General features: G+C 40.5%; 1 protein-coding gene across 6 annotated transcripts in view; it reads left to right on the forward strand.

Annotated features, from left to right (window-relative positions):
- Positions 1–26076, forward strand: part of cfap74 (cilia and flagella associated protein 74) — a 64413-nt gene that overhangs the window by 15243 nt on the left and 23094 nt on the right. For all 6 annotated transcript variants that reach the window (XM_036007918.1, XM_036007919.1, XM_036007917.1 and 3 more), the window contains exons 15-22: positions 5532–5598; positions 6611–6700; positions 7098–7277; positions 7474–7597; positions 9146–9261; positions 10607–10729; positions 10886–11007; positions 17950–18078. In XM_036007918.1, coding sequence (XP_035863811.1) covers positions 5532–5598; positions 6611–6700; positions 7098–7277; positions 7474–7597; positions 9146–9261; positions 10607–10729; positions 10886–11007; positions 17950–18078 — 951 coding nt within the window. The remainder of the gene's footprint in view (positions 1–5531; positions 5599–6610; positions 6701–7097; positions 7278–7473; positions 7598–9145; positions 9262–10606; positions 10730–10885; positions 11008–17949; positions 18079–26076) is intronic.

Consider the following 26076-nt stretch of genomic DNA (forward strand, 5'->3'; position numbering starts at 1 on the left):
GTGTGACTATGCATTTTAGAAAATATATTAAAAAGTAGTCTGGTAGTCAGGAAACCACATTTAAAAACTGAATTATGGGGGCACCTGGTTAGCTCACCTGGTTGAGTGTGCGCCCCCATGTACAGAGGCTCAGTCCTTGTCACAGGTCGAGAGTTTGGTTCTTTGCTGCATGTCATCCCCCTCTCTCTCCCACTTTCCTTACTTAATCTGCCCTATCAATAAAGCAATAAAAAAAAAATTACTGAATTATGCTTACACATGCTGACAAATTCACCTGTTTCTGCCACCTGTTACTACACCCTACTACTATTTAGTGTCTAATGTGTGTACCTACAATATTGAGATCAGTCGTGACATCTGCAAAACCTTCATGGCTCACCCAGCGAAAACCATTAGCACATCAGGAGAGAGCAAAATGTGAACCAGGAACACACTGGGCTTTTTCACACCAGCCCATGATTCCCTGTACGCCCCCTGAGTTTCTAAAAATGATCCCCGCTCCCCCTGCCCAGCATGCATGCATTGTGCATTTGTGCCAGAAAGGCTACTCTATGGCCCAGGCTTGCCAGACTTGGTGAGAACCCATTGCAAGAAGCTGTCGTTATGCAATTAGTATCACTTCCTTGCATGTATTGCAAATGACTGAGAGGAAGACACCCCTCTGTTGTCTGTATGCTCCTGAGCTGAGTTGTGAGATAAAGCCTGAGGCTGTAGTAGAAATGGTGGTACTCGACAACATCTGAGGGTGCGATCACACCTACAATTTGTTTAATTTGGTCCAAATCATGCAGCATCAGGATGAGATACACTGTTTTGTTTCTCACTCAAATCCAGCCAGTATAAATCCTAGCGCCTGTGGTCACAGCAGGCTGGTGACCAGCGGCAGTGCAAACGGCACTAACAGAAGGTTTGCTGATCCAGCAGGGAGTCGGGCATTCCGGAATCAGACCCCTGGAGCTGGGAATTGCGCCTGGCTAAACTTAAGTTGCTACAGTGGCTAACTGAAACAGCACTATACAGAAACTGCTCTTCTGAGGGTTTCTAACGATATTTCAGTGTCCTCTGATGTGGGTGATTGTTCTGTGTTGGTACTTCTTGACCTCAGCTCAGCATTCAACACAGTAGACCATCACATCCTGATTAAAAGGTAACCCGATTTGGTGGGTATATCAGCCACAGCTCCAGACTGGTTTTCATCGTTTCTTACTGACAGATGCTTTACCGTCTCTATAGGAGACTATGTGTCAGACTCCTCTCCAGTGTCCTGTGGTGTCCCACAGGGCTCGGTTCTGGGGCCCCTGCTATTCTCGTTATATTTGCTGCCTTTGGGACACATCATAAACAGATACAATATTGCTTAGCAGTTATATGCAGATGATATCCAGTTAAATTTTTCATTTAAACCCAGTGAGGCCTCTGTTTCTTGACGGTCTCAATGCTATTAGGGACTGGGTAGCAGTAAATTCATTACAGCTCAATACTGATAAAACGGAGGTTCTGATTGTTCAAGAAAAGGTCATCCCCACAATCATACAGTGTATTGGGCCTGTTTTCTCTGCTGTCCGGTCAAACCTGCGCAATTTAGAGGTGATGTTCGATAAATGGACATTGTTTGACACATGTAAAGCAGCTAACCCAATCTTGTTTTTTTTTCGCCTGAGAAATATTTTTAAACTGAAATCTGTAGTTTCTACTGCTGAACTAGAGACGCTCACACATGTATTTATCTCTTCCCGCATTGACTACTGTAACTCACTATTCTCTGCACTCAATATGTCTGCCCTCGATCGCCTTCAATCTATTCAAAAGGCTGGCGCAAGGCTACTTAGAAGGTCATCTAGACGGTCTCACATCATCCCTGTACTCAAGTCAATGCACTGGCAAATATAGGATTCAGTTTAAGATTCTCACACTAACAGTAGATCATTGCACAGTCAGCCACCTGCATATGTGGCTGACCTACTGGAACCTTATTTGACAGCGCGCCCTCTAAGGTCTACTTTGTCAAATTTACTAACTGTTCCTCGCACCCAGTTTAGGGCCCGTGGTGGCCTTTGAGTCAGTAGCACCGAGACTTTGGAACGCTCTGCCTCCTCCAATACCATCTGCTGTCTCTGTTGACTCTTTTAAAAATCAGTTAAATACCTACTTTTTTAAACAGGCGTTTGGTTGACCTGTCCCCACTTTATTTTATTTGTATATGTATTACTTTATGATTTTATTTTTAAATATGTTTCATATTATATGTTTTATGTAAAGCACTTTGTGATTTTAATCTGTGAAAAATGCTATATAAATACAGTTTACTTACTTACTTTAACTGAAGGTCTCCGATTCGTCTCCAAAACTGTATTGCAGATAGAGATTTGTAAGCCCAGATCAAATCTTGAGAGCAAGCAAAGACAGAACTGTTTGCATAATAATTGTTTTGATCTCACAAGAGAAATTAAGTCTCTAGAATTGAATGGCAGTAGATCTTTCTATGTTTGCTATATTCAAAACAGTGTGATCTCAGATTTGGAAGCCTGCATGCATGTTTAACTGAGATCAGAGCAAACCCAACTTAATTTTACCTTGAGTGATGTTTCATCCTTTTAGATCTTCAAAGTAAAGTGGTCTATCAGCCTTTTGATTTGTCTAAAAGACTTTGTGACTGTGAAATAGAGACAATCTTGACAGCCATTATGGTTGTGTCCTGGTAAAATGTGTTGGCTAAAAAAGTTAGTAAGGGCCTTTTCATATTCTCAAGTGCTTGTTATCTGTCAAAGGAAAGTTAATTCTAATGACTGACAACCAGAAAACCATGCTGCTGTGCTTGTTGTTTTATTTACATTCTCTGGTAGTTTGCCTAAGAGTCCACAAATACATGATTTAATATGAGCATCAGTCAAAACTGCAGTGGAGCTGTATGTCCTATAATAGGCCCATGTTCCTTTCTGAAACTGCTCTTAAAACACTTGTCATTGTCAACACTACATGGCTGTCATATAATTCTTAAAACTGCAGTGCAAAAATATGCATTATGTAGTAGCCACTAAATGTGAACAGAAAAATTCTGTGAAATAAGTATGACAGCAAGATTGTTCAAAGAATATTGACACACATCATCAGAGTTTTGATGTTTTGCTGTATTATTGCTTTCATACGTGGTTATGAGTATAAGTGTGTTTTAGCTCTGTTGAACTGAATAATGAACTGAGAGTGCTTATTGATTCACTGTAGGAGAAGCCAATGGGCCAGAATGTAAAATAGAACACACAGCATAGTCAGTAATACTGTAACAGCCTTGGCATCAGTTTCATCACTTCAGTCTACTGCAATAGATATACTGTACAATATGGCCTTGTTTGCAGCATTTTATATAGGGCTCTAGCAGGCTTTTTCGAACACTGCCTCACTCAGCATCTAATCTCAAGTGAACTGTTCTAATTTTTTTTTTTATTAACATGTCTTTTCATAACACTTGTCTCGAAGCTAGGAAAGAAGAATGGTATCAATAAGGAAGGAAATTAGCCAAAAGAAGAAAAACGAAAATTCTGATGGAAGGGCATTTGAAATGTATAATTACCACCAGATTTACCCAACCAGGTGGAATGCTTTCATACACTTCCAGGTCACAGTGGTGAGCTGGATGGCAGCTTCAGTCAGCCATCCTGACAGCTGGACCAACAACTTCAAACAACTGGCTCTAACCAAACATAATGGTCCATTGCCCACTGGTGTTGATGATAGTATGCACAGATAGCAAATTATGTCTAGTCAAGTGTGTACGCATGTTATTCATCATAGCTATTCAACAATTAAACATGAAGCACATTTTGAGTTCATCAAATATAATTTGAAGAGGTCCACAGCTATTCAAACCATGTTTCAGAGGAGGCTTATTTACATTTTCTTTTTTTTGTGGCTATAAACAGCATCAAATCCTCTCTCTTTAGATGGTTGAGGACTGATCATCTCTTTGTATTTTCAACCATTTACTTCATGACAATTTCCAGTGAATATTTGCCTACAGCATCCAACCCATCATGTTCACTGGGGACTGGAAGCAGCTGTGTCATGTTCCAGTTGCACCATGCAACTTCATGTCTCTGTTGAAAGCAGTTAAATTCGTCTTTTCTTCAAGTTTTCTGTTCTTTAGCAGCCACATTTATAATATCGTTTAGTTCTATAATAGTTTGTTTTTATCATAGGCCGAGCAAACAGCAGCCTGCTACCACATTAGCTTTCTTGCTAAAGTCTCCTTTTTATCTTACTTACAAACGATGAACGCACGTCTCGTCCTGCACCTTAGCTTGTTAAACAAGCAGCCAAACAAACATTCATCAGGGTAAAGTGCACTGCTAAGGTCAGTTTGCAGGCTAGATAGCTAATTAGCTGATAAGCTGCAGGACATTAAACAGCATGTACATAAATGTACCTCCAAATGTCACTTCGGTCTGGTTAGATGCTTGTGTGATCTTCGATCAGTTAGAAAATTTGGCATAAGAAAACTAGAAAAACTGATATGAACCCTTTCAGCTTTCGTCTTCTACCACCTGCAGGCCAAAATGACAACTTGGCACTAAAGATATCTCATGAGCTACATACATGCAAACTAGCTACTGCATGATTTCCTTTAGATTTACATTTTTCCAACTCTGTAATGGGATGATACCATTACCAAAACCTAATAATGAGGTTGTTTAGTATCCATTTTAATCTGTAACTGTAGCTTCTTCATAATTATGCTCATAGTTGCATGTTTCCAGCTTTTTGTTTATCTTTTGAATCTTGAGAATCCTCCTTGCTTCTCTGGCTGGCTGCCTGCTATATTCATATCGATCGCCTCTCTTCTTGTGTCTTTTCGGAGGGCAGAGAGTTGTGAAACTCCTCTGGGCAGCATTAGGGTTGGTGTTAACGTGTGCTCTTTGCATTCAACACATTCCTCATGTTGGTTTAAAACTTTATACTATAAACTTTTCGTTTCTGCTCTGTTTTACACTGCAATATATTAATGAAATAATTCACAACCATTTTGTTCCACACTGCAGTGTTTTCAAATGGGACAATAGCTTTTCTTTCTTTTTTTCTGTGCTGTGCAAACCATATGTGCAAACTGAGCATTAGATTGACTTTTGACCTCAGCTCATTCTTCTGCTTATCTATGCCAGTCTCAGGAGATTCATCATACTTCAGCATCATATTTGAAGCTGCTGATCTTTTGTTGAATGCAGCGTATTTCCTCCCGCAGATGCATATACATTCTTTGGTGCTTTAAATACAAAGTGTTTCCTTTGGGTCTTGTTTTATGTTGTACACATATGTGTAAGGCCATGAAAAGACAAAATCAAACACTAGTTTTACATTGTGTTACGGATCAGAAATATGTCTATCAAATATTTTACTCTGAGCAACTCTTGTCTTAACTGTGTAATATCCAGATGAATAACCATAGTAACAGCATTCTGTTTTCCATATGTGGTAAATAAAAATTGCATTTAGACTGTATAAATAAATGCAGATTTTATTCATTGTGATTTGTGTTTCAGCTTTGAGCCTCCTGGTTCTTTATCTACTGGGATGTCCTGTGACATGCAGGCTGTTTTTCAACCTATGGTTAGTAACATCCCCCCTCCTTTTACACATCTACAGTGCATATGACTGCAGTCTCAGATCTGCATTCAAAAGGTGTTTTTTACCCCTTTTGAGTCCGCGGAATGTACCAAAAACATAATTTTGTCAATTTGGAATGAAGCATGCTACATACTTTTCAGTGGCTCAGTGGGTAGAGCAGGTGCACATATATTGAGAGGTTTATGCCTTGACGCAGAGGTCCAGGGTTCGAATCTGACTTGTGACAATTTCCTGCATGTCTTCCCCCCCTTTCTCACCTAGCTGTCCTATCAAATAAAGGTGGAAAAAACCTGAAAAAATAATCTTAAAAAAATATATTTTACTACATATTTTTACATACATACATATATTCTACACTACTTTGCTTTATTTGAGTTACAGTTCATATAGCTTTGCGATGCACCGTTTAATGTATTCCATTTTTAATATGCAGTCAGTGGCACATTTTTTTGTTGTGTTGGCTGTGGTACCATTTTGGATTTCAATTGAAATTATGCCTCTGAGGTTAAGATGCTGGCTTTCAGCTTTAATTTGAGGGTTTTCACATCCGCATCAGATGAACAGCGTCAGAATTACACAATGGAAACTCTGCTAAATGTGCCTTTGTATATCATATAGTCTTCTGCTTATTGCCATTATGAGCTGTGCAAATAACAAGAGGTAGAGAGGCCTCAGATATTCCCTGCAGCACCCCAGGAGTCGGTTAACAAATAAGATAAAAGATGATAGTCAAATGCAAAAATAAAATTGCATACATGTGCTTGTGAAAAGCTAAAAGAATGAACAGAAATACAGGAACCATAGATTTGTGAAGACAGATTTCTACTCTTTCTTATCAGCCAATTCATAACTTATTCTCTCGCTGACATTCCACTCGCTTGTTTTAGAATCAAATTTCTGCAGTTTAATCAAATGTCAAAGCTTTATTCTGAATACAATGTCAGGTGGCCAACGCTGTTTATTGAAACATTTTGCCATTATCCGATCCCTTCAGATAAACGAGGACCTGGAAGGAGAGGTCCAGTTTGCATCAGCAATGGGTCCCTTCTCTGTGCCCGTCAGATGCACCATAAAGAGATGTGATGTGAGTCGTGTGCTGTATTCAAACTAGAGAAAATTGGTGTACATTACAAATGACTACCAGTGTAATATTCATGCCTTGCTATTTTCATATTGTTGTGTCTGTCTTGTTTCTTGCTATATATGCTGTTGTTTGGGAGCGTATGAGAATATATACTAAATGGATTTTGTTGGCCCATATAGTTGCAGTTTAGGTTGCTGTAGTAATAATGATGTAGGAATAATAGGAAAAATAATTATCGAATAAATATGCAATCACCGCACCACAGAAGAACAACTGACTGGCTATCTATCCCAATACAACAGTCTAATTATACTCTGCATCTTATTTAATCAATTGATGTTTGTGATCTGCTGATGCTAATTACTGTACTGTGTGTGAATGTATCCTCTCTCTCTAGCTGGAGGTCGACAGCCAGTTCATTGACTTCGGTTCGCACGTGGTGGGCCAGACTATTTCATGGACTATCACCTTGACCAACAAGGGTGCACTGGCCACCCTCTTCAGCCTGGACACATGTCTCAGTCCAGAAACTAGCCATGTCCAGATGGCATCCCAGGTCTCTGCCATCACCTGCCAGGTCAGACTGTCGATCTGGACCTCAAGAATTGATGTTTCTTTGATGGCCTGATGGAGCAAATTTACAGCTATGAATTAGAAATTAGAGTATTTAAAATTAGATTTTTATGTGTATTCAATTCACATTATCAGGTCTAAAGACAATCATATGTATAAACTGTCATGTATAAAATCCAAGGTGTGTTGTTGGCTGACAGGAGACAAGCAGTCAAAGCACAACATCCGTCGACCAGAGCAGCTCTGTATCCCTGGGCACGGGAGAACTCCAACCAAAGCAAGAGAATCAGGAGCTCTCTGAGGCTTTGCAGCAAGAGCACTCAGGTAAAGCTGTTGTACATGAGCACAACATTATTAACAATTATTATTAAATGCCGATTTTTTACCTGAATTAGAGTTCTACACGGTCTTAAAACTGAAACCTGAACCTGTACTTGCATCTTTAAAATCCAGCCCATCTGAACCTAGTCCATATCCACGACGTTCCACTTCCGGGATTGCACCGTTGCCGATAGAAATTCCGCCAGATTTCACTCTTTTCGGAACGGTGTCCGTTACCTTACGCTTTCTTTGTGTTGTCATTTTAAACTCCGGTGGATTTATGAGGACTATGGTTAACTGCTCCTCAGATCTCTGCAGGGTAAATCCAGACAGCTAGCTAGACTATCTGTCCAATCTGAGTTTTCTGTTGCACGACTAAAACAACTTTTGAACGTACACATGTTCCACCAAAACAAGTTCTTTCCCGAGGCTATTTTGCAGCGCCACCGTGGCTCCGTCCGGTGCTTAGCACTGTCCATGACGATTGTGATTGGTTTAAAGAAATGCCAATAAACCAGAGCATAATCATGCCTTAGTCACAAGATGTTGTAGGGAAAAGATACACTGACAGTGAATATTTTGATAAATATTGTCAGTAAAAACTTCTCGCTGTAATGTTGATGAAAATATAATCTGAGCAGTATTTTGTTACCTACTAAACGTATCAGCCAGTGCAGTTGTACTGTATATGAACATCATTTGTGGAAGACAGTGTTTCCTAAAACAGCCTCTTAAATACTGGAAAGTAAGGGCTGACAAAATCTTCTCATTGTGGATGATTTCTCTCATTATTCTATTCATTAGGACACTTGGTCCTGGTAAGAACAAAACAAATGAGCGCGCGCACAGAAAGCGGAGGGATCACCTTGTTCTCACAGCTGATGACAAGGAGACATTTTTTCTTTAATGTTCTCTCAGATCAGAAGTCTTCATCGCTGCACTCAGCACTTTCCTCCACTGATGCTCTGATAAACTGTTCAGTCTTTTGCCTCTGCTCTGCTGGTTTGGAAAATACTGTCTATTTTTTTTTTATTCGCCATTGTTGGGAAAGGCTGTCTGATCTAGGCTGCTGGCAGTAGTTCATATTTTGTGCCTTTATTTGCTTTTTATGTCACCCATATCTCTCGAACAAATGGCCGGATTGCAGATTAGCATCACATTTTCTTTCTAGGCCAAACTGTCAGGATTCTGATGAGCTACTGTATCTGCTTATCCGTTGCTCATATTACACACTATTTGAAAATGCGCATTCATACTGCACGTAGGAAGATAGCTGCTAATTTTGGTGACCCTCATGAGCTTTCCCTTAGTGCCACCATGAGGCCAAATTTTGGCTTGTAAAACTATTCTTTCATCTACCGAGTTCACAGTGTTTTCTTTGTGTTGTATTTGGTGGGTTGGCAGCTCCTCAAGGCAGGTTGACCACTAAGTTCATTACCTAAGTTCAGGGTTTGCCTTGTGTGTGGGTGTGGGTGTGGGTGTGTGTGCGTGCGTGTGTGTGTGTGTGTGTGTGTGTGTGTGTGTGTGTGTGTGTGTGTGTGTGTGTTGCAGAGTCGGACGCTTCAGCTACAGGTACAGAAGCGATTCCTGAGACTTGTGTGTCCCCTGATGTGGATGCCCAAATGGACCAGAGCCACTCAGACTCCGATGAAATAAGGCTAGGAAATGTAAGTATTGAGTCTTATTGCAAATACTAAGTTTTCTTACAGTAACACAATTATTTTGGTGGTCCCCTGATTTTTCATCTACCATTACATTATTATTGTCCAATACATTCCCATCAGTCTCAGCTGCACTGTGTTTGTGTTAAGTGCTAATTAGCAAATGTTAGCATGCTTACATGCTAAAGTAAGGCAGTGATCATGGCAAACATTCTACCTGCTTAACATAAGCATGCTAGCATTGTCATTGTGAGCATGTTAGCATGCCTAAGTACAGCCCCACAGGGTGCTATCCTAGCATAGCTGTAGACTCTCAGACTTGTTGAGATACATTATGGACTAAAGTGTTGGTGAGTGGAACATTTTGACCTGAAGGTAGCACTAGATATATTGTCAGGGAATCATTTACTAATCATCCTCTTGGGACCTTTACTAGTTGTTGAGATATTTTGGTCAGGCTCAAGGTGTTAATCACTGACATCATCACCCCTGCTGCTAGCTCTTGGTATAAAAATGGTCATATTTGAAGATATTGGCACAATGAATTGCTATCGACATGACCCAAAAATATCAGTATCAGCCTGTGCAACTGTACTAGCAGAGAGAAACCTGCTTTGTTTCTGAAGAGACATACTGTTATATGTGTCTGTAGAAGACAATCTGCCTCTCTATCTTGTTTTTAGCACAGATGCTGTGTGTGCCTTGTGGCCCATGTGAAGTTCTGGAGTTGTTCAGGGTTCATTACGTCTCTCTGGTGGGGGGCTAATGGTGCAATGCCTCTCCCCCTGCGCTTGTCATGGTTGTGTGTGTTGCATGTCTCTGCGTACCCGCGGCTCGATTATTGTCATTTTGACTGATACTTTCACATTGTTTGGTTGAAGGCTGGCGTCTTAAATGGAAACTTATCCATCAAGCTATCGTGGTCCCACAACATTGAGTTGGTTGCTGCTCGATTGGCTTCCTCCTCTCTTTTTGTTTTTTATCATTGCTCTCACCACCTTGATACTTCTTCTTTTGTCTGATCTTCTTCTTGATCAGACAAATCTCCACACAGCTTTTCACTATAGTTTGATTGCATGTCTTTTTGAAGTTTCACATCTGAGAGATTTCAGCTTCCACTACATTGATAGACATGGTTTTGTGTTAATAGAGTAAAATGGTTAAACTAAACTGTCCTGTGTGCACTAAATCATCTTCAGAATTCAAACGTCTGATGTTTATTTAAGTTAACTGGTCATTTTACATTTGTTTTATAGAATTCTTTTAGACTATGTCTTAAAGACTATGACATAAAATATTTTATATTAAAAAAATCAAATGTTTGCTTGCTTGTTGATGTACCTTTCCTCAGGTTAAAGAGGGGGAGATTGGACCTTTTGAAAGCATTCAACTGGAGGTTGTATTCACTCCAACCATTCCAGGAGAGGCCAAACTAGACTTCCACATCAAATTCTCTGACTTAACCAGCAAACCAGTAAGACACAACATGTTCATCATTTTCTAAATATCATAGGTAGAATACAAGATAAGGGTAGTAGTTCTGAGTAGTTTATAGAGCCATAGATATGTAATCATGTAAGTGTTATTTTATGTGAATCATTTGTGATTAAAGGCATGTTGGTACAAACAGATACCCATCCAGGTGAGGGGTGTGGCAGTCAGCGTCCCTGTATGGGTGGTTCAGCCCAGCATTGACCTGAAGATCTGCATGTTTGACCGCCTCTATCAAGACAGTATCATGGTCCAAAGCAGGTGGGTCCCAGAGCCTGAGATGGCTTGACAGATTTGTCATATATGTAAACGCACTTAATACAGCAATGTTCTTGCGCACCCTGCGTTTCCTTCTTTGCAATCAAAACTCAGAATGTAATACACATGAGAGATGAGAGGGGCCTAGGTAATCTCAGTGAATCAACACAACATTGCACCGATTGTGTCACTGATTTAATTCTGTACAAACTGTACTGTTTAACCTAAAATGTTGCACTACTGTTACTACTTCTTCTATTTGTTGATGAAGTGAAACCAGAAATCCCTACAGTACAGTAATAACATGTTTGTCAAAAAAAAAAAAAACATGAATAGTTTAGTCTTAAAAGCTTGAAGAAAATTAGGATGCACAAAACACAAGCAAAGGAACAATTAACTGCCAACCTTGTATACGTAGCTCATTTTTTGTCGTACTAAACACCAACAATAAATACCTCAATGGAGAAATACACCAGAGACATTTGAACAGTCCCTCTGCCCATACACTATAATTGAATAAAGCCAGTCTTCTATCCCTTGATGATGTCCAATTGGTTTACACACATTTACACACGTTTAGTCTAACTACCTTGTTTGAATAGGCAACGCATTAAATTAAGGGACACAAGAAGTCATTTAATACCTAATTAGTGTCACTTTAAGTTATCATCTGTGCCAAGAAACTGTATAAAGCCTTATTGGAATTCCATCAGTTTTCAAAGTGATGTGCATGTTGTAATTAAAAAGACAAGGCATCAGTACCGTTAAAGGACAATTCACACAGAACATGTGACCTCAGGGTACCCCTTTATTTTACTGGTCCCTTCATTTCCAAAACATTTCCTAAAAATTAATCAAAATCCTTACTTACTTTTTTGGATGTTTCTCGGACAAGTATATTAATTTGGTACTGATTATAAAGAAATTGGAATTGTATTATTTACTTATTATTGTTCATTTATTTGAGTTTGTAAGAATGAACCAGTGTGACGTGATATAGTCGTTGCATAATAGAAGTGTACTGTTTGTTCAAAATCAAACTTCATATTTTTTGTGTTGAACTATATTTTTGTGTTCAACTGTACATACGAGTTATATATCAGTTACTTTCTAGTAAAATGTTAGGAAAGGTTATTAGAGGAAAGGTGCTCATAAAAGAAAGTGCCATCTTTGTAATCAGTTTCAGTGTTTATGAGTTGTAATTGTGCTAAAGATGAGTTTGTGTTAACCTGCATGACCAATGCCAGCAAAGCCACAAGAAAAAAAAAGTCACTGCAACAGAATTGTGGGATCTCAATTTAGGATGAGCTGTGTTTTCATGTACAATGTGAGCAGATGGTCCACAACAGCACGCACACATACATATACAACGTATTCCCAAAGGAAACAGCACGGTATTCACTAGCAGTTCATTTGTTCAGGACGAGCTTTAGCTTTTACAAGGCAATTTCCTTAAATGAGACCAAAACGTTTGCCAACAGAGGTGCACACAGACTGCAAGAGCAAGTGACATGACAGATTCAGACCACTCTAAGGTAGTCAGTCTCCAGGTAAAATTCAGCCTTTGTATACAGACAGTTGGGGAAATTAGGCAAATTATGTCCTTTTAAAGAAACAAAATAGCTGCTGTTTTTGTGGAAGCATATTTGACTATTTCTGGATGCATCTTGTCACAAAAAAACTGTGTAATGTGTGACTGCATATACCAAACAAACGGATGGTATTGGCAAAGGGGAACAGCGGTCACAAATCCAACCTCATTAGAAGGGATAGAAATAACTGCGGACTTGTTTCTGCTAACAAGTCTTGAACCAGCATATCTCATGGGACAAGTCAAAAACTACAAAATGGTGAACTGTACAAGATGTATTTAGTGTATTATATAATATTTTTTAGTCTATCCACATAGTTCTGGATATGTCAGAAACAATACTGAGGATTTCCAAAGGATAGTCTTTATTCAATAGTTTATAATCACATGTTGTTGTAGCCTGACAAGCCAGACCCACATCAAGATGTTAGGTTTGGGAACTCGCCATTGGCAGGGCTCAATCTGAGGGGCGGGATTAACGGTTGTCTTTCAAATTCCCTCTGCTCTCATAGCCAACCAGAGCAACGCTAGTTGATAGATTAAACTTTTGCCGTATCCGGTCGGCAAAAGTCCGAACACATCTTCCTTTTTTATGAGTGACTTAAGTGTTTAACTCCAAGTCTTCCAGAGTCGCAGCTAAAGCCCATTCGAAAGACCGCTGTTCGCCAGCAGCAGCAGCCATCTTCTTTGTTTTCAAGTAGCAGGGAATTCATGTGGAACCGTCGCAACTCTGCCGTCCTTATGTTAAGCCCGCCCACCGACTCTATACACGATGTGATTGGCCTGACCAGGATTTGGTTTTTCCAGCTCGCAAGCCAACGGAGAGTTGCTAGACTGACGCTGGCTGCAAATTAAATTTGCTGCCGCTAGGGTGCGTCTAGATTTCTAGGCTAATATTGTTGCACATTTCTGTTATTTTGTCCCTTGGGACTGACTCCACCCCGATTTGTGATGTTAGAGTACCTATTAGTGCCTCTCTGACATCATGCTGGCATTTAATGGATAGAAAAGGCCAATCCTTTCTTCCCTAAAATATTTTTTAAAATACTGTTATAGGCAAATGCTTTAACATTAAGTCATGGAATGTTGAAAACTCTACAGCCCAATTTTCACAGACCAAGAAGTCAACAACTTGTGGGCAAACTAAAAGCATGTCTGAATAGGCCAAGTCAGTATGTTAATACAACAGAGTGCATATTAAACAGCTTATTGTAAAATCATTGTTAATATTGTCTAATGCACACCTGGTAGAAAGGTACTGTATACAGGAGAGTCATGCAATAAAGGATAGTGAACTCCAACACACTGTCAGCACTTTTCAAAAGTTTACTAAAAAAAAGGCAGTCATAGACCATCAGGCATTCAACTCACTACACGAAACACCATCTTTATACTCAAGCCACAACCTGTAACAACCAATCAAAATGTATTGATAAGATTATTATAATGAACTTCATATTAAGATTGAAATACTGTATTTAAGAGGCTGCATAAAACCCTTCAGCCCAATGAGATGACTGCAGAAGTGAGTGCATGTCATTTTTCCATTTTATTTGTTGTCATGCTCAGAAACATCCTTGGAATAGAGTTTGGAAAGTGGCATGAACTGCTGATGTAGCATTCTAGCTTATCTGCTGAATAGAATACTAAAACTCCCTCACATACCCAGTCTCTGCCAAAACAGACATTTTTACAGAAAACCGGCTCATGGAAATCCCTTAAAAATGACAGTGCCAGCTTACTTTTTTAGCTGGCCCAACATAAAACTCTACTAACTACGCTCAGAGCCAAGTATTGAGATATTCAACAAATGTGCAGACATAATAAAATAGAGATGCATTAGCTGATAAATGTTTCTAATCAAAGGAGGATGCAAGGGACCTAACAGTAAGCTCACATACCCCACAGTCCTCTTTGCTCCATACAATAGCACAGGACTAGAATTAATCCTTCATGATTATGGATGTGATATACATTATGATGCACACAAAAGGTTAAGGATTCGCCAGGGACAGTAACATTTACAGGAGTGTGGTCCACCACCCAGTCAGTCATTGTGTCACATCATGTGGGGGAGGGAGTGCATGTGTGTGGGTGGGGGATTTGTGACAATTGCCATCTGGTGCGCTGGCACACCAGAACATGTGACAAGATGACGATGACAGCATCAGTGTGAACGGCAGCTTTTTGAAAAAAAAAAAGAAATGTTAATGCTTGCACCAGCAAACCATGCAATATGTCACTCTGCCTCCAAGACAGTAATTTGAACATAAATAGCTTGGCAGGCATTTTGGGGAAACAATAAGAGAGCTGCTGCTTTCATCATACAATTTGTCACTTTTTCCTTAGTAGATCCCACAATCCTCCTTAGTTTGGCAGTTTTCTTAAGAGAGCAGCACAAAGCATAATTGAATATGTCTCTCTTGTCTGTGAGCCAGTGATTTGAATATTACTCCCTCTAATTGAAAGATTATTAAGAGACTTTAAAATGGCAGTGACTTTTGTCTGTGAGCCAATCATTAGAATATTATGCAGACAATTGGCAGAATTTTTCTTTTTGGGAACAGCGTGTTTTTGTTTTTTTCACACAGCCTGGACTTTCAAACCCTCCTCCACTGGCACCTGCTGGGGAGTTGAGCATTCCTGTCCAAACTCAGGCCACAAATAACACAACCAACCTGCTTTTTTTTTTCCTTCACAAAGCCTTTCTGTCTTCGATCTATCTCTGTTTACTGTAATTCTAATATGCCTACTGTGCCTTCGACCAATCTGTGTCCTGTGTTGTTTGGCAAGAGGAATGTTAGTGTGTTGTTGATGTTAGTTGTTTCTTTTTCTTTATTTTGGGGGTAATAGAACCATTGTTGCTACTGAAAAATATTGTTATCCAGCTCGTTATTTTGAAATATATTATATGGTATAAAGCAGACAGTGCTGAATTATGGGGATGGTTGCCTAGAAGCCTTGCTGTGAAGTCTTGGTATCCCATAAGGCTTTGGAGTACATGTGGAGTAAGCAAGCACAGCCACCTGGCTCTTTCAATAAAGGGCAGAGGCACTGCTGTAGCCGTGGGCACTCAGTGATTCAGCTCCGCATGTGGACATAAGCAATCTCTCTGCAACAGGACCTGACGAAATTGCTACTAAACCTCAGTAATTTTTATGAATGTCATTATCAGTGTCGCTCTGGCTTTTTTAGGACTACTAAAGAGGCCGTAAAATAGAGAGAAAGGGGTATGACATGCAGCAAAGGTTCCAATCTCTGTCACAGTAAACCGTCTCAAACTAGCCCAGGAAGGGAATCAAGTCAAGCTAAAGTTCCAGTGATAGTCACTTTATTTGAAATAAAGGACTAAAACATATTGGGCGTGTAATCATGGTGGGGTTAGTTATAGCAGGACCCATCTATCTATGACTTTTCTTCCATCGTAGTTACTACAGCCTGAGGGCTTCGTCACCTGTAAGTAAACACGTCGTCTTGGGACACTTGCTGAAATGACTGATGCTGTCGTTCTTCTTGGGACAACAGTGTCTCCACAAAACAAACTGGAAGAAAAAAAATGTCTTTAGAGACCTGGCTTTGTGCATGGGGGCATTGTCATGTGGAAACAGGAAAGGGCGTTCCCCAAACCGTTGCCACAATTTTGGAAGCACGCTTTTGTCTAAACTATTATTGTATGCTGTCGTATTAAAATTTTTGTGAATTAAAAGCAAGGGTCCTAACCCAAACGATAAAAAACAACCCAGGACCAAAAGTAAACAAAAGGGTGTCCACATATAGTACTTATGGTCTATAGTGCATCATTACATGCCAATAATGTAAGCTTAGAAATGGCAGTGGCATGACAATTTCACTTTATGAGGTTTTTTAACATTAATATGAGTTCCCCCAGCCTGCCTATGGTCCCCCAGTGGCTAGAAATGGCGATAGGTGTAAACTGAGCCCTGGGTATCCTGCTCTGCCTTTGAGAAAATGAAAGCTTAGATGGGCCGATCTGGAATCTTCCCTTTATGACGTCATAAGGGGAAAGGTTACCTCCCCTTTCTCTGCTTTGCCCGCCGCCCACAGCTGCCCAGAGAATTTGGCCCGCCCATGAGGAAATAGGAGCCACACCTCCACCCTCCACCTTGCCCCCCCTCTCTCCTCCTCAATAGCATTTAAAGCTGCAGACACAGAAATGGCACATCCTAAGGAAAGCTCATTGTGGGACTGGCTCGTAGTGGCTGTAATTCTACACCGAGGCTGAATTTTGGGAAAGAGACTTCAGATACAGTATTAGGAGGCCTATATAAAAGCATCCAAAAAGCAGCATGTCATAGGACCTTTAACATGTACATCTACAGCCAAATGAAACACAATTATTTTTTTTTTGTTTGTGATGGTTACATAATCATCATTATCACAGTGTTTTTTTACCCCAAGCAAGCAAATGATGTTAATTGCTGTAAACTGACCTTTACATCATTAAACATTGCTTAAGTAAAAAACTGGTCACAGGCAGCCAGTAAAAAATACATGATCAGCTGAATGCCCCTGTTAATTAAAATGCCTAATTGCCCCAAAATGATTATGTACCTATGAATACTCCTCCGAGAGTGATTTGAAGGGTATCATTGTGCCGGAATAAAGATAGCGACTTAATATCCCCCAAGTGTCCCTGAGAGTCCTTGCCTCGGGGAAACAACCATCTGGTTGACCTCGCTGTTCAAAGTGGGTCATTTAATTTGAGAGGGGAATCGAAAAATGAGTGGGTCCCTCAGTCTATTTGGCCGCAGCTTGCTCATCGCTCACCTTTGTATCTTTGAGGATGAAAGCAGACATTACAAAATGTCACCCCCAGCAAACAGAGAGTTTTTTCAGCGTGTTTGTACTGTCATTGTTTCCTGAAGGTGTGTGAGTGTGGGCTGTGGTTGAATGTGTTTGGGAATTCCCAAGGTGAGGAGCCATTTATATCCCGAGCTTCAGTTAGAACAGAGGCTTGTAGCCACAGGCACAACCATCTGTTAGAGCTCCTGGAAATTGGGTCACCTAAATGATTTGGACTTGGGGTATATCACTCCGTACTATTTCTGTGTCACTCAAACAGAAGTCTTATCTCTGTCCTTGCTGAGTCCCTGAGGGGTATGAGGTTTGCCCTGTGAAGTCCACAGGGCATCACACCCGGAATGTATACATTTTTTGTTGTTGCTGCCTGTCATATAAAATTAAAGCTGTTGCGTTGTTGTTGTCGTTGTCGTTGTTGTCCTATGCATTATTGCCTGAGCGTTACTGCCTGTGCATTATTTTTCAACAACAGTACAGATCGCCACTTGGTGTGTTAGCTTTAAGCTAATAAAACCTTATCTTGTGCACAACAGAGCCAGCACAGCCTTGAAGCTGACCTTTGAGGTGTGCCCGGAAATGAGGAAACACATGGAGATCCTTCCAAAGATGGGCTTCATCCAGGCTCAATCAGGCTTTAATGCCCAACTCAAGTTCCTGCCGAGGTAAGGAAGGACACACAGAGGATGCAATGATAATGGAATCACTGGAGCATCCATAATCTTATTTTAGACTGTAAGCTTGTTAAGATTCTATCAACCTTTTATGAAAGTGCAAGCTGTTTCACTCCAAAGGTGACTTGTCATTTGTATTGAGCCAGGCTTGCAGTTTTGTGACTTCCCAGTCATTGCTTCTTCATCAGAGGAGAAACATAGTTTTCCTCTTGAACAAAAACTGCTATTGTATACACTGGACAGAGAGAAGTCTGATTTCAGTGCTCTTGGAGATAGATAAAATGTCTTAGTAATACACAATACACCATTACACCAGAATCATCTTTAAAGGAGAATTCAGCTCCAACTAACCATCCAATTTTTGATAAAAGTCCAGTATCAGCTGGATATATCTGGTACTAGTATACTACAAAGCTTATATGAAAGATGTGAAGTCTTACAGAGGTACAAATGGCAACAATCTATAGACAGTCAACAGCCAGCGGGTGTAAAAGAGTTGCTTCCACATACCTGCACTCTGAACTCAGTAATGGTTTCCCAATGACTTTGAAGGACGTGGTAATTCTTTCTACAACAATACAGGCTCTATATTTAGATGGAGAGGCAGGAGTTGAACTGCGGTTTGAATGCCAGGAGAGCGAACAGGGGACCCCCAGGGCAGATATGAGAGGCGTGCAGAATGTAAAAACTTAAAAGTGGGCGCTAGTATTCTTCTGCCCACCCTCCTTTCTTCTCTTCACAGTTCAGCTGCTTTGTGTATCGATAGCTGAGAGGATATTGATGGGAAAATAATAATAACAGGAGGACATTTTCTTCACACATGACACAGTGGTCATTCACCAGGCGGACTGGAGGGGAAAGTGGGGAAATGTCAGTAATCTGCCTTAGTGAATCAGCAGAGGTTTTAATGCGAGGATTAGAGTACAGCATTACTGGCGCCGCTGCTGAGATGGTGCAGCGTTCACAAGCACTAACACAGCTACAGCTAACACCCCCTCCCTACTCTCTCTGTATCACACTTTTTCCTCTCGTGTCGCTCTCTTTCACTCCTGTGCTGTCTTCTCCCACTCCATCACATATACTTCTCTGTTCTTTGCTTTTCCCAATCTCTACAGTCCTCTATCTCTGTGCTCCTTCACTTCCCCTCCGACTCTACATCTATTCTACCCCTCTGTCACTCTCTTACTCCTCTCATCTCTCTATGCATCCACCATCCACCACTGCTTATATGATCGCCCTGATTCTGCTTACATAACCTGAGACACCAGACCCAGCTCCCTGTGCTCTCTTTGTTTTCAAAGGATAATTCCAATTTATTACAACGTGGATCCTATTTTGTAGATTAGTTCTATCGAGTATGATAACGTTGAACTTACCAAGTTTATTGCTGGGATCTGGGAACAGATTGGCATTGCTAAAAATATTGTTAGACAGTAGCCTGCTGAACTGAATTGTTATTCCATTTCACTTAATTATTTAGTCTGACCTTTGTGTTCATATTAGCAGATTTTTGTTTGGGAGGGGTTGTTATTTTGTCCTAACAACAATTTCGTTAGGGCAATTTTGCCTCAGTCGGTTAGTTTGTTTGTGTAATTGTGTGACTTTGGTGGATCCGAACTAACTATTTAGCGTTAAGCAAAATAAATAGCCTTTGCTAGCAGCCAGTGTAGGCTAACGTTAGGTACGTTCTATATGGTTCTATAGCAACCGCCTCGGTATGTGCAGGCAGCCAGCCCAAGAGGGCCCATGTTATTGTGAACAATATTATTTATTTATTAATAAAAAAATATTTAAATTAGAATGTGTCTTTCATTTTGCCATACTTTATGATCTCTGCTTTGCGTCAGGCCGAACAACGGCCCTTAGCTGTGATATAATCACAACATGCCTCGTGAGCTATTGCTTAATTACCTTTTATTTTTTAAACGACGGCCGACAGTCGGCAGAAAAGGCAGTTGGACTGATCAGTTGGCTCCCGTCTCTCAAAACAGTGCCTCAGAACACACCAAAGTGACACCGACTTGAGCGTATGTCTCCATAACAGCAGGCGGCGCTAATCTATGTTGTCGCCCAAAAAATTTAAACCGGAAATGACGGAACATCTCTCTAGTAAACACAGAGCACGCTGTCATCAGTCATTGTTTTCATCAGAGAGTGTTGATAGTAGTCAAGAAGGATCATTGTCATTACTCGCTGAACGGAAGAAAATACGATGGCTAGGAATAAGAAGATACTAGCGTTGTCAGCTCTCGGGCTTCTTCTTGTGGAAGAAACACTGATTCGCTAGTCAAGGGCTAGCACCACCAATCAGATTGAGTCCGACTGCCCACTGGCTGATTCAACAAGTCAAATCGGCCAAAATGGATGCCGACGGCTCCTCCGACTGACGACGGCACGGAACACACCGAACAGGCTCGAGTCACCGACCTCGACAGACTGTCTGACGGCCGATAATCGGGTTGTGTGTCAGAGCCTTTACAACCACAACCTGTATAGCTGTGTCAATCTCATTACTAATCGGCCTTTTTGTGGCAATTTTCCTGATGATATAACTTTTTAACTTTGGTTCATATCCAATGTGCAGAAATACCATCAATACAATTGTTATTATTGTGCTGGGGATGGAATATATTTGATTATCCAGATTAGAGCTTTGATTCACTGCTCGAACCCGACTGGGCCCAACCCGCTGGGTCGGGGCCGGGCTGGGCTGTAATTTCTCAAAATTCCCCCGGGTTTAAATCAGGTTTGGTTTGTGCAAATTTTCGATTTTTCGATTTTTGCTGCTGTTCAGAAATCATGTCACTGACAGCAGTTGCCTAGAACAGTCCCAAGACTCCCACCTCTCATTAATCTACTGATTCATGTTATACAATCTCTATTTAATATAGCATATGTTTTTGGGCTGTGCTAAACATTCAAGAAGGCGCATGTCGTCACAAATGTGTTTTACCGCACTGAGAAGACTTTAGTTTGCTTTAGCTTTTAATAAATTAGTTGATATTACATGTATTTGTGTTTTACAGTCAAAATCTTTGTTTTAATTTGGGCCTGGGACCAATACCGCTGCCGTGGTTCGGGCTGAGGTAGGGCTTGGCCAGAAACAATGCAGGTTCATGTAGGGTCGGGCCTGATTTTTTGAGCCCGATCATAGCGCTAATCCAGATGGTTATAAGTCTTTAAGGATTCTGGAAATACCTTCAAAATGTATCTTTCAAAAAAAAACTAATGCTTTGCTCTGTGACTCAAATGTAATGAAAATACTGAGAGGCACATGTTGAGGCTAGGTGAGTACAGTGCTAACATAACCAATCGAAATTGTAGCCAAAGCTAGGAAAATAAGACTGTAATTATCCAAAAAACACAGATCACACACAAATCACTCTGGGAATGGAAAATGTTTCCAGCATGTCGGCAAGCTGTGTTCCTGCATGTCTCATCTCTGTCATGGTTGGAATTCACCCTCTAATCTGTCCGACTTTTGGTAGGCTTTGCTTTTGTTTTGTGCAGTGGCGGTGTGTCATTTAAAATGGCACTGACAAGTCTTCCTAGCCAGAGCCTGTGATTGGATCCTTATTCCTCATTAGCAGCACTGCCTTCACTCACTGTCTCCTCCACTCACACACATACACACTCATACACTGTTAAATCTGGATTCTAAAGTGACTCATAGCTTTCATTCTTTACACAGGTGCTTCTTGCCTTCCCTCCTCGGGCTTTTGGGAGAGGGTGAGCACATTCTTGCTTCCTGCTCTGAGGGATTGTGCTCAACCTGCCCACGTCCTTCACTGTCTTTCCTTTGCTTCATCCCTCTCTGCCTGTCTTCCTCCACTTTTATTTGTCACCATGCAACCCACATGTTTCTCTCACATATCCAGAGCAATGTTGCATACACGACATAATCCCCTCTCTACAACATTAAGGCCAATGGTTCACGTTTGTGATCCTATTCAGCTAAGAGGAATTATTTGCGTTCAGATGGACACTAACCCGACAGCCTAATAATCAAAGTGAATTGCCTTTGCATTTATTTAGCCTGACATCATGTTCATGTTAGCCAATTTCTGTTTGGGAGAGGGGGTTATTTTTGTTATTTTTTCATTCTCAGTCGACTCAAAAGCTGCGGTGGTGCTTGCTTGTGATGCTTTACATTTTTCACAGTAATTGAAGAAATATGGCAATTTAAGAGTTATCATTTCTGTAAATCAACCTACAACAACCTTGACAGTTGTGTCAGTCTTATCTATGCTTGTCGCCATTTTTGTGGCCGTTTTTCTGTTTTTTGTCATGCCTGTAGCTGGGTAGCAAGCTGTGTAGAAAGGTGCCGCCCCCATTCTTAATCCCACGTACAAAGCTTTGATTGGTCAATTGTTTCTCCAACCGGGGAGGAACAGCCATCAAACAGATTTATTAATTCAGCAGTTAAGTGAAACAGTCGGCATGTAGAGAATTTTAATCTAAAAGACAAGATCAGTAGAACATTTAAACCTGATGACAAGATCATTACAATAGGATGGCTTGAATGAACGGTTTTAGGTGTAATCCCTGAAGGCAATGTGTCCCACCCCGGCAGTTCCGGCTGATAAAAGGGAGATTACAAGGATGATTTACTACAGATTACACCAAACAGCTCGACCAGTACTTTCACCGATAGTTCACCGCTCACACCAGTAACAGAAACTTTAATGATGCTATGAGTTGCAAGAAAACTAAAAATAATATTTCAAATAACCTGTTTAGTTAACATGATTTTTTTATTATTTCTTTCACAGTCCTTTACTGTATTTTTGCCCATCCATTTCACCATAGTAAAACATATCTAAGCCTCTTAATCTGTAATCCTTTTCATCATCACTTTTTTTTAATGGTGAAATGAAATCCAAGCTTGATTCCATATTGAAGAGGAATATATTTATTTCAAATATATTGTATTTTGCTCCCATCAGGTAAAACGAAGCACTAAAACTGCCATTTTCCTAACAACAAACACTCTTAGGTCCCATATTATAAACAGTGAGATTTTTCCATGTCTTTTTTTATCATAAAGCAGGTTGAGGGTGCTATATAAATACTGTGAAAGTATAAAAACGCTCCATCCACAGAGAAATGCACACAGCCCGTATTCAGAAACTGTGCCTTTAAACGAGCCGTCAGCAATTCTGTACGGTTGTGATGTCACAACTATACCATACATAGGTAGAAAGTTCCGATACAGTGCCGTTACAGTCATTCCCCGGCTGCAATGACCGTGCAGAGACACCGAGATCGCAGATGCAGAACACCCTAAAATGCTGACCAATCAGAGCAGACTGGGCCTTTTGGGATGGGCACTTAAAGAGACAGGCGCTAAAACGGAGCGTTTCACACAGAGGGTGAATACAGGTATATTCAGACAGACAGTATGAGAAAAATAATGTGTTTTTGAACTTTAAGGCATGTAAACATGTTCTAGTAGGAACCCAACCTGAAAATCAGCATATATAGCAGCAATAGTAAAACAACATTAAAGGTTCCTGATAAATGTCTTTTTAAGTTTTTTTCTGAATCATAGGTGAATCTTCTCTTTGACTTTCCTATGTATTTATTGGGGCTGTCAGCATTAACGCGTTAATCGCGATGCGATTAAAGGCCGACCACAACGCGTAACTTTTTTTTAATCGCATTAATCGCATGACGGCATTTATTAATTTATTTTACACTTCACTCGGCTTTGCATCGTGCCTAACAGGTTACTATTTTGACCCTTTGCAGCACCGTTACTTATCATCAAGCTGCCATACTTCCTCGTAACACATCCTGCTGCTGCAGGCTGCAGGCATGATGGAGAAAGACAGCAGCAACACAATCTGAATGGAGCTTTTTATTTTCCAAAACTCCCGGACGGCTCGTAGACGAGTCGAAAGCCATATGCACATTGTGTAAAGCCGAATTAAAATATCACCGAAGCACGTCAAGCTTGAGCTACCACCTACAGAGCTAAGCATATAGTTCAGTTAACGTGATGCTACCCGCCAGCATGCTACCCACTCAGGCAAAGCAGTATTATGGAGAGTGCTACTTGCCGACCTGTGGATGAAACCAAATCCCAAAAAATGACTACAGCTCTTGCGAAACGGGTGGCAACTAACTGCAGACCTGTCAGTATGGTAGAAAACTCGGGTCTTAAAGACTACGGTTGGCATGTTCTGACCCGTCTCATTGTCATCGAGGGGGACAGCAGCCCCACACACAGCCTGTACGACACGGAGAAAGCAGCCACACTGGAATTGCTGCAAAGTGCAAACGCTGTCTCATTAACCGGTGATCACTGGACAGTGAGTAATCAACATTATTTAGGAGTTACTAAACACTATATTGACTCTGGTAAGGATAGGGATTTTTAGTTTTTTAGTTAGGTACTTGGAGGAATTGTGCAATAATGACAGATTCACACATTTTTCTTTTGTTTACAGTAAATAAATAATTACAAATCTTAAAATCAAGTTCATAAAGTAACTTTCTTTGCATTCATTTGATTCCCAATCAAGATACACTGGTAAGAATTGCTTTCGATTGTTAATATGTACTTAAAAACTGTTATAGTAAATAAAATAATAGAATTTTAATCATGTGATAAAATATGCGATTAATCGCGATTAACTATAGAAATTCAGCAATTAATCGCGATTAAAAAAAAAAAAATTGTTTGACAGCCCTAGTATTTATTGTAGGAATAGACAGGTAGATGAAGTTTTGTCCAGTTATCTCCATAGTTCTAGGTAAAATCCTTTGGAGATATGCACTGCAGCTCTCTTAACAGTTCCACAAAGTTAGAACAACTATTTCAATTTTACTATGCACCCAAGTAAATCTGTGCAGGACACTGACAAATCTGAAACCTCATCAATCTGCAAAATTCTCCCGAGCATATGGGCCTGGCGACGTCCCACCGCGCTTTTCCACTCTGCCCTGCCAAGCTTATTCAAGAGTGGCTCTCCAGCAGTGATTCTATTTGCAGGCTGAACAAGAGTGCTTCCTTAAATACATCCCCTGGGCTCATTGGTCAAGCTATGGAGGGGGAAAAAATACTTTTTCTTCATTAGGCCCCTTTTGTAAATGATGAGATTTAATTTTGACGTGAGAGGAAGCGACCTTTCTAGCTTTGAGTCATGAAGAGTGTGTTCTAGTAGAACGGCATGTTTACAGCAGCTGCGTGCTGCAATGAGACAGGGGAAATATTAAACACAAGCATGTCCTTAAACCTGAAGCTGACAGATTTGTTGAAGGCTAGGCTTGGTCATAGTGCTTTGAAAAAAACACACTGACATCTGGAGAGCCTAAAAACCACTGACATTTACAGCATTAGCTCTCAAGCCTTCAACCGGCATTAAGAGCGTAAAGAGGGAAAGACAGAGAAGACAGTTGGAAAGTGGAAACAGAGGAAGGAAAAGCAATGAATAGCAGGGAAAAAGAGAGGCGGGTGTTGGGAAAAGGAGAGAGAAGATGTGGGGGTGGATCTGAGCCACACACTGCATTTGACATTTGACCACTGTTTACATGATAATGAACTATGCATATACAGTGTAGAAATTATATATGTTCTATTGAAGCACTGGAGTTTTATATAAGCCTGTGCATGACTACTGGGCCTCTTTTGAATCATACTTACGTCTCCCATCACCATGGCTACAACCTACAGTAGTGTGGAGGCGCGCTCTACATCTCTCTCTCCTGCCATCCCTGGCGAGCCGATCCTACAGTCGTGGGTTAAAGTAAAGTATTCAGTCTTCAGGGTCTGAATCTTTATCTTTCTTTGAAAAGCTCGACAGTGGCTCGTGGCTTTTGACTGATGCACTGAAATAAAATGAGGGTCCTTTAAAATCACTGTTGCAGTTGTGTGTTTATTACCTAATTGCTTGCTCCTCTCTGTTCATAAACATGATGTAAAAAAGAAAACGTTTTTTATTAGAAAGAGCCACTTTTAATAATAGTGTGTTCTCACAGTGTACC

The sequence above is a fragment of the Sander lucioperca genome, chromosome 12 (assembly GCF_008315115.2).
Source record: "Sander lucioperca isolate FBNREF2018 chromosome 12, SLUC_FBN_1.2, whole genome shotgun sequence".
NCBI lineage: Eukaryota > Metazoa > Chordata > Actinopteri > Perciformes > Percidae > Sander > Sander lucioperca.